General features: G+C 39.9%; 2 protein-coding genes across 2 annotated transcripts; one reads left to right on the top strand and one right to left on the bottom strand.

The window, feature by feature from the left end:
* The first annotated feature begins 1281 nt into the window (after window positions 1-1281).
* stx5a (syntaxin 5A) lies at window positions 1282-9457 on the top strand. The gene is made up of 11 exons (XM_053630925.1): window positions 1282-1483; window positions 2190-2418; window positions 4846-4913; window positions 5018-5073; window positions 5177-5247; window positions 6593-6709; window positions 6878-6934; window positions 7025-7106; window positions 7270-7376; window positions 7611-7732; window positions 8833-9457. The coding sequence occupies exons 2-11, from the start codon at window positions 2350-2352 to the stop codon at window positions 8990-8992; spliced, it is 909 nt and encodes a 302-aa protein (XP_053486900.1). The 5' UTR covers window positions 1282-1483; window positions 2190-2349; the 3' UTR covers window positions 8993-9457.
* A 710-nt stretch (window positions 9458-10167) lies between these two features.
* zgc:162144 (RD3 domain-containing protein) lies at window positions 10168-12603 on the bottom strand. Its single transcript, XM_053630926.1, has 2 exons — window positions 12299-12603; window positions 10168-11207 (listed from the first exon to the last, which is right to left on the bottom strand). The coding sequence occupies exons 1-2, from the start codon at window positions 12601-12603 to the stop codon at window positions 10844-10846; spliced, it is 669 nt and encodes a 222-aa protein (XP_053486901.1). The 3' UTR covers window positions 10168-10843.

Here is a 12603-nt window from a genome sequence, read left to right as displayed (position 1 = left end):
ACGGAGTAGAATAAGTCAAAATCTACTGTATGACCGAAAAGCGCTAATTAATTACAATTTTAATCGAAATCAGCAGGAGCCTCCAACTTCGCATCCTACTCCATCGAACTCCGAATTCGAATCCCCTTCTTTTTTTATAATAATTTTTTAAAAATGATTATTATTTTTTTTATCTCAGTAAAATTTACTTGGGCGTTAATTTTGCCAAATATATCATGTACTGCTGAAATGATGGAATGAGTCAATGGGGCATGCCACTTCATAATAACTTGCCCTTCTTAATAAGTACTCTCTTTACTTATTGCTCGAACCGGACTCTTTCCGTTAGCAAATATTTTTACCGTTATTATCTCTCTCTCTATACCTGTCGGTATATATCTTAGTTTTGAAGCTGTGATCTAAGAAACACCAATATCTCTGCTGTCGCAGAGGCGAAGTTCCTGGAACTTCTTATAAGCAATTGCTCCATGTAATACTTCTCTCAATGTAATACGCGCATTTCTTATATCATTGACTCTCTTCTATACAGACAGCAATACACCATGACTTCATAAAATGCTAATTCTAATTTCTTGATGATTCCTACCAGTCTGTGGTAAGGCTTCATCGGTCTTTCGCTCTGCACAACAAATGGCAAACCACCTGCGTGTCAACACGGGCTTCAGGGTGCAACTTTTCCACGGGTGTCGTCCAGTTTGCTTGTTGTCCATAAAAGCTGAAAAGACTCGCGTAGCCCAGCCAGGAGATGCTAAATTGTCATGGAAATTAGACAACACTTGCAGGCTCATCCTCTGAAGGTAAAAAAAGGTTTATTACAGAAAGATGGTTAATACAGGATAGAATAATGAGAGCGCTCTGAAGCGCTTGTGCTGAACCACTACTATATATATGAAACGCAGAGCATGACACACTTCTGTGTACCCATAAAAAGCAGTTTGAGGCAGTTCAAACAGGCTTTGTTTTAGGGGTCTTAGAAGATGTGCAGATGAACCTTGAACAGAAGAACATGTTTGTGTCTCTGTAAGCAGATAAACATTTGGTACTGATCTGAGTGACATGACATGGCCTTCTTAGTTGTTATCCTCAGATGAATATGAAGGGAACAAGAACAAAATTATTACAAAGTAAAAATGAGTAATTTCCCTCACAAGCTATATTTAAATAACATTGTTTAAAAAAATTATTTCTCTGTCTCAAGGGGGATTCGATGCTCTGCCGGAAACTGGGCATGCTGCTGAACCTTCGACGTCAAACAGCTTCTGTTCCGAACAAAGCTGGAAACAGAAAGGAGAAACAGACACACCCATATATTATTCATTCAGTATCACCGACGTCATTAGTCAGGCTCCATGAGACTCCACGGCGCATGCCTGCTGGTGGACGTGGCAACAACGTCACGCACCGGAAGCTGTCAGCACGGAAACGGCAATCCCCGAAAGTGTCGGCGACTCTGAAAAGCGACGGATTGTTACAGTAATGAACAGTAAGTAGATTTATACGCTTCGTCTTCGACGTGTCGGTAATGGTGTTTTTATACGATAATTGTAGCTCTCATTTCAATACATTCCTCATAACTGGAACGTTTTGTCGAGTCTCTCCACTAGCAAACAGCGCTAACCAGCTGTCGAGCTAACCGAGCTACAAAGCTAGCGTTATTTCACTTTCTCAGTGCATGTCTCAAACCGGACTGTACTCCCTATATATGTGAACTACATAAGGGATAAAGTATTGACGCCTCGTACCCTCTGTGTAGTGCACTCTGTGGGCAGTAGGGAGTAATTTGGACTACCCCCGCGGTGTTTTAAACAGCTTCTTCGTCCACTAAAAATGTTTGTGCTAGTAGCTTTTCACCGTGTATGTTTATTATTAGTTGTATAAATGGACTAGTTTCAAAGAGTGAGTTCAACTAATTCCGATATTTAACTGTCAAACTATCACCTACATCGTGTTAGTTATCCTAATTATACAATTTATCCGACTGAGTTCGAAGCTTCCAGGCGATTCAGCATTTCTCCGTTGATTTTCAAACCGCTACGTCATTTGCTCATCACGTGACACACTCGATTGATTTAGTGCGAAGTTCACAGCTGAAGACGACCCTAACAAATAGGTTTGACTGAGCACTATGTTAATCACATGCTCGTTAACCATGACCACTGTGGTGTTTTGTTTTTTTTCCCCTCCCACAGATGAAGCGCGGGATCGTTCATGAGCGCTCAGCTCCACCAAGTTCATACTGACTCTCTGCCTGTTTAGTGGTTTTACATCTATCTCCATAAATCACAGGAAACCACTGGAAGTGGGTTTACTTTGAACTTACCAGTACACCTCACTGTGGTTTCCAGCATCATGACGTGCAGGGATCGCACCCTGGAGTTCCAGTCAGCCTGCAAGTCTCTGCAGGGCAGACAGATACAGGTAGAGGAATACTCTCCTGTCTAAAACTCTTCACGGACGTCATAATTCACGGAAACCAATGCTCATTTCACCTGCTATCCTTCCTAGATAATACCCGAGATTAGAGTCAGCGTGTCCCAAATTGTATTAAGTGTGGATCCATGGACACCTTTTCAGTTAATATTGCTCACAGTTCCTTGTGTGAGGGAGGAGGAGTTTTGTGTTTTAGAGAGGTGTAAATTAATGTATAGAGTATAAATTATATAAGGAATGAAGAAAAGCTAAAATGCAGCAAGGAGTTTTACGGCGGAAGTGTGAGCAGGAGAGTTCTCTTCAGTTACATGACGTGGTGTCGTATGTTCCAGTACTCACATGCTCTGAGTCCCTGGACTTTTTTCCACTTTAATTTCAATATCTTGCCTGTGGCGAATGTATAATGAAAAAGAAATAGAACTTGAGCATGAATGTAGCTGCATTGCCATATTGAGCTGACAGGGGATGCTGTGGTATAGTGCACCAGCAAATGTACATGGATCAGACATGACATTAAAACCCCCTGCCTAATATTGTGTAGGTTCCCTTTGTGCTGTTGATCAAACCTGGAACCCAGGGGCTGTGAGGCAACAATGCTACCTGCTGCATGAACGGAATGTGACGAGAACATTTTCCCATCCAATGATGTTAAGAGATACAAGCACCTCAAATTAAATCAGTTAATGGCAGCTGACTGCTTTTCACGCTGCGCTTATCGTTCTAAACCCCGCTTTTCACCCCACGTAGAGGAACGTTTCACACTTGTAATTTAGAAGCAGGGTTAGGACTGCTTTTTACCCGGGGTTTAACCTCGCATTGCTGAGCCAGATGCGTACAGTGCTGATAGAATGCTGTTAGAATGTTAAGGCTAGACGCTTGGCGACGGACACCCAATCAGAAATTGAACAGAGCGTGCCTCATATGATGTGCTTTGTACAGTCACGGAAACCCTGCTTGTTGTGTAAACAGTAGTTGCAGTGTTTGGGGGTAAAATTAAAAAAATTTATAATGTCAAATGGTGATGGACCACGCGCCAATTGGAGGCGAAGTTTTATTTTTTATAGTTATGGTCAGATAAGTCATTGTAGCAATTCCCTTTTTGGTTTGGAGGGAAATGAGGAAATGGGAGGCAGGCTTGACAACTCAGAAGGGGCTGTTTATTTACTTAACCGTTTTTATTTTCGCTTTTCAGGGAGTTTTTTACTGCTCATACACACACAACCCCAAATCCAAAAAAGTTGGGACGCTGTGTAAAATGTAAATAAAAACAGAATGCAATGATTTACAAATCTCATAAACCCATTTGTTATTCACAATAGAACATCGAAAACATATCAAATGTTTAAACTGAGGAAACGTACCATTTTAAGGAAAAAACTAGATAATTTTGAACTTGATGGCTGCAACATGTGTCAAAGTTGGGATGGGGGCAACAAAAGGCTGGAAAAGTAAGTGTTACTGAAAAGAAACAGCTGGAGGAACATTTTGCAACTAATAGGTTAATTGGCAACAGGTCAGTAACATGACTGGGTGTAAAAAGAGTATCTTGGAGAGCCAGAGCCTTTCAGAAGTAAAGATGGGATGTATATACCACAACTAATAAATAATAATAGATTTTGAAAATCGTTGTCAACGAACCTCATTATCGTTTAGTTGGTCTGCGCGGGGCATGGGGTACGTTTACTCACTGTATTACTTCTGTTCCGAAAACACGCATCGGTGAGTACAGACCAAAATTGTCTCCCAAATGATGCACTTACACTATGCACTATTCAGTATGTACTATGTACTTTACCTTCTAGTGTATGAATTGTAAAAGGGTAGTATCGTCTCCTGGTACGCTAGCAGTTTTTACTAACTGGAAGTATAAGCCGTTTCCCCGTCCATGGCACATGACGTCAAACGCACGTAATGCGAGGCTGCTAGCTTTAGATGAATACCCAGAATCAACGAAAATTAATTTCTTCAGTTTACTGTTTGTCAACGTTGCCTTTTATTCCCAACATGACCTCAGTCACAATCAGACAGAGATATAATAGTCACGCGACTGCAGAAAAACGTGTGCGGCCTCCCAGTCCTCTAAGGCAGGAGAGATACGATCACTTGTCACGTTCTGTAGAGGACGTGTTTAAAGCCTTCAGGTAGTTTTTGTTGTTTAGCTTTCCTTGTGTAGTAATGAAGGTCATGTAATGTTTTGTAGCATTTCAAGCATTGAAAATTTTTTTTCTTTCTTTTTATTCCTAGGATATATCCGAGCAGACGTTTTGTGGTCTATTATTTATGTTGACGATCCTTAATATTACCCAGTTTAGCATTCTTCAGTTCATAAGAAAGCTGTTTGTGATCATTATACTGTACAGTGTGTTATATATTTTAATACATCCTGTCACTTTACTGTTTCTCTTTGTGTTACAGAATGGTACACTGGCAAAACCCAACCATAATGCTCTTAAACAGCGGAGTGACTTCACACTCATGGCAAAGTAAGATTTGTAACTATACAATGAAATTTATTTTTAGACAACTACATTTTATATAGCGCTTACAGTTTTCTCTACATTTCATTCCCCCCTTTCGTGCCTCTCAGGAGAATTGGAAAAGACTTGAGTAACACGTTTTCTAAACTGGAGAAGCTCACAATTTGTAAGTACTTGGCTGATTAAAATGGGCTGTATTGTGCTGTATGTCCTGCGACGTGTGTCAGTAGGCTTTGCATTCGTTAGTAACACTACTCTTTTTTTTTCAGTGGCCAAAAGGAAATGTCTGTTTGACGACAAGTGTGTGGCGATTGAAGAGTTGACCTACATTATAAAGCAGGTCAGAGGTCATTCATAAAGTTTTGCATTCAGGTCTATAAATATTTGGATATTGACAAAGTTGTTGTTTTAGCTATTTAACACAGTACCTAGGAGTTGAAATTAAGTAATGACTTGTGAGCTCAAAGTGCAGACTTTCACTAATTAAGAAATATCACACAATTATACTCGATATCGGCATGACAGTGGGTTCGCCGTAGGTAATCGTAGCCATGCTGATATTTAGTATAACCTCATGATTGCGAGTGCAATATTAATTTTATACAACAGCTCTGTAAACAAGAAGTGAACATGAAGTAAGTGACATTTTGTACATAGCATGGCCAAATGTTCTGTTTATTTTTGCTCCCTTAGAGGAATTAGATTCCAAAGAAGCCACATTCATTTTACAGCACTAGCTGGCTCATGTTGATGTGTACTTTCCTTTTAAAGGTGCTTCCTGCAAAATTGGTGTCCTTTCTTCCTTTTCGTCTTCATCTGACGAGCTTTCATATTTTAAGTCAAAAGTTATATTCGTGAAAAGTACCATTTGCCGTGTCCGCTGAGGTCGGAACACTACCGTAGAAACGGTTTCAAACTAGGAAGTGGAATTTTACTTGGCAGTGGCAGACATCTGGAGTGATACACACAGTGAAGCATCCCAGAGTGGTTACAGGAAATATAGACACTCTTGGAATGCTGCTCAACCAATCAAATTAGTGGACCGAACTAACTCTTATAATGTGTGTTATTTCCTCATTATTACACTTACAAGTGCGCTTGTATTTGGAAACTGTTGCTGTTAGCTCTCAACAGGAAGTCCAGAGGGCTGTCCCTGCCAGTGAAGCAAGCTTTCTTTCATTAGGCTGAAAAATCAAAACAAAACCCATCAGAGAGATAGCAAAAGCATAGGTGTGGTCATATAACTACAGTGTACAGTACTGTGATAGACAGCTGAAAGAACAATAACTTTGCACAAATATTTATTACCTGACTGTACATAGCATTGCTGCTGGTTTTTTTTTTTTTTTTTTTTTGGGGCAAGTCAGTTATTTCCAATTAATTCTATTTATATAGCATTAACAAGGTAACAAAGTTGGTGTCTGAAAGTTGTCTGCTCTAAGTCACGTCATAAGACCGACTAATTTAAATGTATAAGCCTGTTTGCAAGCGCACAATGACGTGGAATTTTCTCATTTTATTAACATACCAGGAAACAATGTGGATTTCTCAATGCCTATACGGAAGCAAAGTTTGCGTTTATTATTAAAAAAACCCCCAAAACAAACAGATTATAAGTCTGTGTGGTTTTAAAACTATAAGTCTGTCTATATATTGATTTTGGGGCGTGTCTGTCTTTGTTTCAGGACATCAACAGCTTAAATAAACAGATAGCGCAGCTGCAAGACCTGGTGCGCTCCCGAAGCGGACAAAATGGACGTCACATTCAGACACATTCCAACACGATTGTTGTCTCCCTCCAGGTAACAAGTCTTATCTGGTCATCTCCAAGAAATCCTTTAGAGATGATCATCTCTCTCATGTTTCGTTCACATCGGCTAGACTGGTTATCCTGCCGTAACACGTAAAAACGCAACAGAAGCATCCTGCCTTGCACTGAAGTAAACTGTCCTCTGTTTTGATGTTTGCAGTCAAAGCTGGCATCGATGTCTAACAATTTCAAGTCCGTGTTGGAATTGAGAACCGAGGTAAAATTTATTTAGTCGTTCATTGTATCTCATATGCATGGAGCATAGCATTTTTTTCCTTACAGTGTATTTTTGTTTCTCTCCGTGTAGAATCTGAAGCAGCAGCGCAGCAGAAAAGAACACCTCTCCCGGGCGCCGGTGTCCACCTCACCTCTGCACGCTGACAACTTCAGTAAGTTAACAAGCCACTGCAGTTTCAAGTCCTCAGAACGGAAATAACATTAGCAGACATTTTCTGCATATTGATCCAGAAAGGACTTTGATCGAGTTTTTGTGTAAATAAAAGAAAGAACTCTATCTTAATTTATAGGACTGTTCTGCACTTTTCTTTTCAGGTAGCTCAGTATTGATGCAGAATGAATCCAGAAGCCTCGGCAGTGATGTGGCCATTGACATGGATTCAAGAGCCAATCCCCTCCAACTGCAACTTATTGACGAACAGGTATGATTCATGTTTGAAATACTGTTTATTACGGGTTTCAAAATGACGTGTGTCTGTTTTTGTTATTTTAGATGACTGAGCTTATTGAAGCTCTTATTGATTTAGTCATTCCTTGCTCTGGCCTCCATATATGTTCCTATAGCCTTTAAATGTGGCTTCAATATAACAACGTGATTTTAAATCAGTTTCTGTGACTCATTTCTCTTTTTTTTTGGTGATTGACGTCATGTGTAGGACTCGTACATCCAGAGTCGAGCAGACACCATGCAGAACATCGAGAGCACCATTGTGGAGCTGGGCTCCATCTTCCAACAGCTGGCACATATGGTCAAAGAACAGGAGGAGACCGTACAGAGGTGAGGAGGAGAATGCTTGAGTAGCGTTGTGTAGTGTTAAGTACAAGAATATTTAAGGACAATGTATAAATTTATCAGCTATTCCATCGGTTAAGTAAAAATTAGTGTCCTGATGCATTCAACATATTTAGGCTGCCTGAAAACTGACTAGGCTGAAAAGTGTTCGCTAATGAAATGGCGAGCTAGTTAGCTAATTAAGTGCACTAATACAAACTAAGGGTAACAAATGAGTATGTGATTATTTTTGGCCAGCACTTTGCCTACAAGCTGTGGTTTGTTGTCCTCCCGTTGCACGTATTATCTGCATCTGGCTAGCTTTATCCATCCCTATGCATGTTGTGCTAGCAGGAGAGTTATACGATGTGCTGGTGTTGCTCAACCTTTTATTTTGCTCGCTTTCGTACCTGCTTCCACATACCTGTGTGTTCACGATGCTGAAAAGATCAACTGCCATTCACACCTGCTAAATAATCCAGCTACTTAAGACCATTTTACCACCATTTCATCATTGTTCAGCCAATTTGTTTAGTGCAGCAGTCTTCAGGAACATATTTAAGTTGCAACATTGTTTAAACATAGCTACATACCAAATGAAAGTTTGTTTTGAAAAAGAATGTCAATAAGGAATGGCTATTTTTCTTTTTCTGGTTGTTAAATTATGGAACTATGAATAGAAAACTAAGAAAACAAATCAATATGCTTAAACGACACAGATGCCAGGGCTGATTTGTCCACGTCTGAAGTAGGTATAAGTTGTTAAGTAGCATTAAGGGGATGGTAATAATCAGCAGATAATTGAATAATAATAAAAATCACTGGATCTATTGAGTCAGTCAGCTGAATTCTTCATATTAATTCATTCTGTAAAATGAGTTAGAATATTATTTTGTTTTTACTATTCATTAGCCAGAATTATTTATCGTTGTTTGTGTGTGTGTGTTATATGCATAATGTACTGTATGAGACTGTATAAAGGCACTGGCATATTCTTATGGCAAACAGAGAGAGTATATAGCATTAAGAGTGGTTAAACTGGATTTTCATGTTTGATATCTGTATTGAACACCGCTGGAGGCTAATTTCTCCTTGTTGGTCTGTAGGATTGATTCCAACGTGGAGGACACGCAGCTGAATGTGGACATGGCCCACAGCGAGATCCTCAAATACTTTCAGTCGGTCTCCTCCAACCGCTGGCTCATGATTAAGATATTCCTCGTACTGGTGGTGTTCTTCATCATATTTGTGGTCTTCCTTGCCTAAGAGGAAAGGACCATGAGGAACGATGGGATTAAGAAGTGGACGGCGTGAAGCAGCCATGGACTCTTATTGGGCGATGTGCAAAAAAAAATAAATGAAGTAGACTGGACAACAATAGCTTTGCCACGAGAGCGGACAAATTGTACCACTTATGCGTTGTATGCTTTTACTGAGAATGAAAGATGTTAGTTAAATTATAGAAACTTGTGGGGTTAGTCTTGCTCTCTGGATAGGTGATGACGGCAGTTTTAAAACATCTTGCCCTATTCAGGGAGTGGTGTCAGATTTCATTCTTAGATTTTCTCTTTGTTACCTTGAGACATAAACATTATAAAAACTGAGCCTTCACTTACCATACTTATTTTCAGGAGAAGGTTAATTTTGTGAATGGTTTGATTCTGCAAACTGGTTTCATTCGATTATTTTTCTGACCGTGTTGTCAGCAATCAGTGATAACATGAATGATGTAAAAGACTCGCTTTTACGATAAATTAATATGATCACGTGTACAGGTCTCCTTATGATAAACATTCTAACTTACATGGTCGTCAGTCTGTCTCCTGTTTGTATAAAGGAGAATTAGTCATTTGATAAAACTAATAATGGCCTTGTAATGGCTTTTTACTGTAAATTGTTGAAAGAGTTCCTTATTTTCCAAACTTGTGTTTTCCAAAGCTTATAACAAGCTAGGTACTCTTGTCTCATGATTTTATGCTTTTGCATAGTGTAAATGAAGACTGTTTTTAGTGTTGATGAGTTGTGAGTTAACCTTAAAGTGAACCAAAACAAAAGCATGACTTTTAAAACAGTAATGTGAAATTGTAAAGTTTTGGATCAAGCTACATTAGGGTCCTCGGTCACTATGAATGCAGAGTTTGTAAGATACCCAGGTTTATATTATGAGGAACAAACTCAGCAGTAAATATTAAAAGATTAAGGCATCAATAGATATTAACATGAGCATATGTAAAGTATTTCAACCTTCAGTTTCTCATTCAGTGCTTTCATTAGACAATTCAATCTGCATACACCAGTGTACAGCATATTATTTAATGAGCAATTTTTTTTTTAGGCATGTATGTTTCATGACTTTTTTTTTTCTTTAAGCTGATTGACTTGCCTCAAGTAAGAACTGAACATAGTAACTGATTTCTGGAAAGGAACTGCATATTAAAAACACATTTACAAACCTGGATTATTTTTCTTTTAGGGAAATTCATCAGTTCACCTATGTAGTTTAACATTATAAACTTTGCTGTGCATTCTGGACATAAACTTGACATAAACTATACATAAACACTTAGGACAGTATAAGTGATGAAAAAACAAACAGAGTAGTGTGATATAGCCTGAAGTTTTCCAATAATAGCATCCATTTATTATTACATGTTAGATTATGTGGTGCATCTGCCATACAAGTCCCTGTGAATGAGCTGCTACCATGTAGAATGATAAGGTGTTAGAATTAGCATGTTCATATAAACATGTGATTAGCCTTGAAGCAGGCACTACTTTCAGAGTTGCTGTTGTAGAAAATTAATCAACACCTTCTGACCAATCAGATTTGAGGATTCAACAGCGCTGTGGTAGAAGCAGTTTTATTCATGTGAAACTTTGGAAATTATGTACAGTAATTATAAACAAATCTTCAAAAAATATGCAAAAAGTCACTAGGTTTCAACTGTTCATACTTTTGATCTTTGGTATAAGTAGATAGTAGTGTGAATAACAATGTAAGCACAAGCTCTCGTACACACTTTGTCATCTCTTACACACTTTGCTACTCTCTTAGATCTCCATCTTTCCCTTCTCCTCTCCACACTGCCCTGTTCCCTTGCTCCTCACTCTGTAGCTCTAAGCAGACCCATTTGTAGGGATTATTTCTGGCATGCTGTGGCTCCTCCCTCTTCTCGGCCGTGGCGCCCCTGATATCACCTGCTCCGCCGCTTCATCCTCTTCTTCCTCAGACCATGTGTTTTCCTCCTGCAGGTTGCTACGAGAACCACCGAAACTGCCCACGCCACGGCTAAGCGCGCGGAACTTGGATCGGAAGGTGACAAACGAAAGGCTCTTACTGCGCCGCTTCTCCCAATGGGCTGCGCGCACCTGCAGCTCTTCATCTGCTTGCTCCTCATCCAGACAGGCCCTCAGCACCGAGCGGAACAGCTGAGGGACCTCGTGCACTTCAGGCTCAATCTCAGACACTAGATTACGAAATCTGAGGATCATCCAAGAATGAGACAATAACAGTGGATAACATAATAGCATAATAGTGGACAGCATAATATAACAAAAATAGTATTATTAGTTGTAATGCAGAAGTATAGAGCCCAAACCATATTTACGTTACTAAATTTATTTCATAATAGCACACCATCATGGATATAAAAAACATGTAAAAAGAGCCCAGAAGGAAACACACACACACACACACACACACACACACACACACACACACAGCCTCTGAATTGTAAACGGGTGTAACACAATCAGTCTACATGGTGTCCCAGAAGTCCCCATACATAACAATTTTTTAGGAAAATGTTTGCCTTTGACAAAAAAAATGTATTGAAATCATTCTTATGGCTGGATTGGGAAGCTGTTGCAAGGCTGCGATGGACTTTAACAGAAACACTGTAAGCTCATCACATACGACACTGTTGCCAAAACTTATTAACAAAGTCAAAAAGCCTGGAAGTGTTGCAGACTAACCGAGAACTGGACGTCCACAAACATTTACTGATGAAGGCACAACCAACGTGGTGCTGACAAACATAGTCCCCTATGTATGGAGACTTTTAGGACACCCTGTTTAACTTATTATAATACAATATTCTATATTGTTTCAAGAACTTTGCTTTATACTCCTTTGAGTTAACCAGTCTTTTTTTCCCTTGTTATTTTCTTTTTTTTTCAGCCAGAGATCCCTATATATGAGAAAATGTCTGTCTAGTGTAATTAGCCACAAAACTTTCAGTAAATGTGGAAACGCTTACCGCAAAAACAGCTGACCAAAGCATTTGGCAAAATGTTGGAAATACCGTATAATCTCATCTGATGAGTTGCGAAGTATGCATAAGTCTACATTTTTGACCACCGTAGTTTGATAAAGAGACACTTCAGACAGTTTATTCTTCATATTAATGGATTACCAAACCCTCCTGGGCTCTCCATCTGGCCTGGGCCCAGGACAGCTTCCTTGGTTGCTCCCCCCCTAATGGCAGGGCTACAGTACAGTGATATTCTCAAGTACAGTTGTCTAGTAACTTAGAGCCTACCAAATTATGTCAGGTTCATGATCCTTCCTACCTGACAATGACAGGACCACACTGTGCAGGTGGGATCCGTGAACAGAGCTCCCGCAAGTCCACCACGTCTCTAGGCGTGAGCTCGTAGGGTACATGGGGTTGAGGCCCAGCCAGCCAGCTGTAGTCTGGTGAGGATGAGGATTTGCTACTGCGACGCACCTCGCTGGCTCTCTCCAAACAGATACGTTCAGTACGCTTCACCATGGCACCCAGTTCCAACATCAGGGTGTTTGTGACCAGCTCCTCCGGAGTGCGCTGGCCAGGCACCTTTGGCTCCAGTGAGAACATAGCAGACCAAGGGAACAT

Source organism: Ictalurus furcatus, chromosome 8, assembly GCF_023375685.1.
Source record: "Ictalurus furcatus strain D&B chromosome 8, Billie_1.0, whole genome shotgun sequence".
NCBI lineage: Eukaryota > Metazoa > Chordata > Actinopteri > Siluriformes > Ictaluridae > Ictalurus > Ictalurus furcatus.
This window is presented reverse-complemented; position numbering and strand designations above follow the sequence as displayed.

Excerpts from the sequence above, each read along its gene's own strand:
- stx5a (XM_053630925.1), top strand. The coding sequence starts at position 2,350 with ATGACGTGCAGGGATCGCACCCTGGAGTTCCAGTCAGCCTGCAAGTCT. Across the intron at positions 6,710-6,877 it reads CGATTGTTGTCTCCCTCCAG|TCAAAGCTGGCATCGATGTC; the intron begins GTAACAAGTCTT and ends TGATGTTTGCAG. Across the intron at positions 6,935-7,024 it reads TGTTGGAATTGAGAACCGAG|AATCTGAAGCAGCAGCGCAG; the intron begins GTAAAATTTATT and ends CTCTCCGTGTAG.
- zgc:162144 (XM_053630926.1), bottom strand. The coding sequence starts at position 12,603 with ATGTTCCCTTGGTCTGCTATGTTCTCACTGGAGCCAAAGGTGCCTGGC. Across the intron at positions 11,208-12,298 it reads TGTGGTCCTGTCATTGTCAG|ATTTCGTAATCTAGTGTCTG; the intron begins GTAGGAAGGATC and ends GATGATCCTCAG.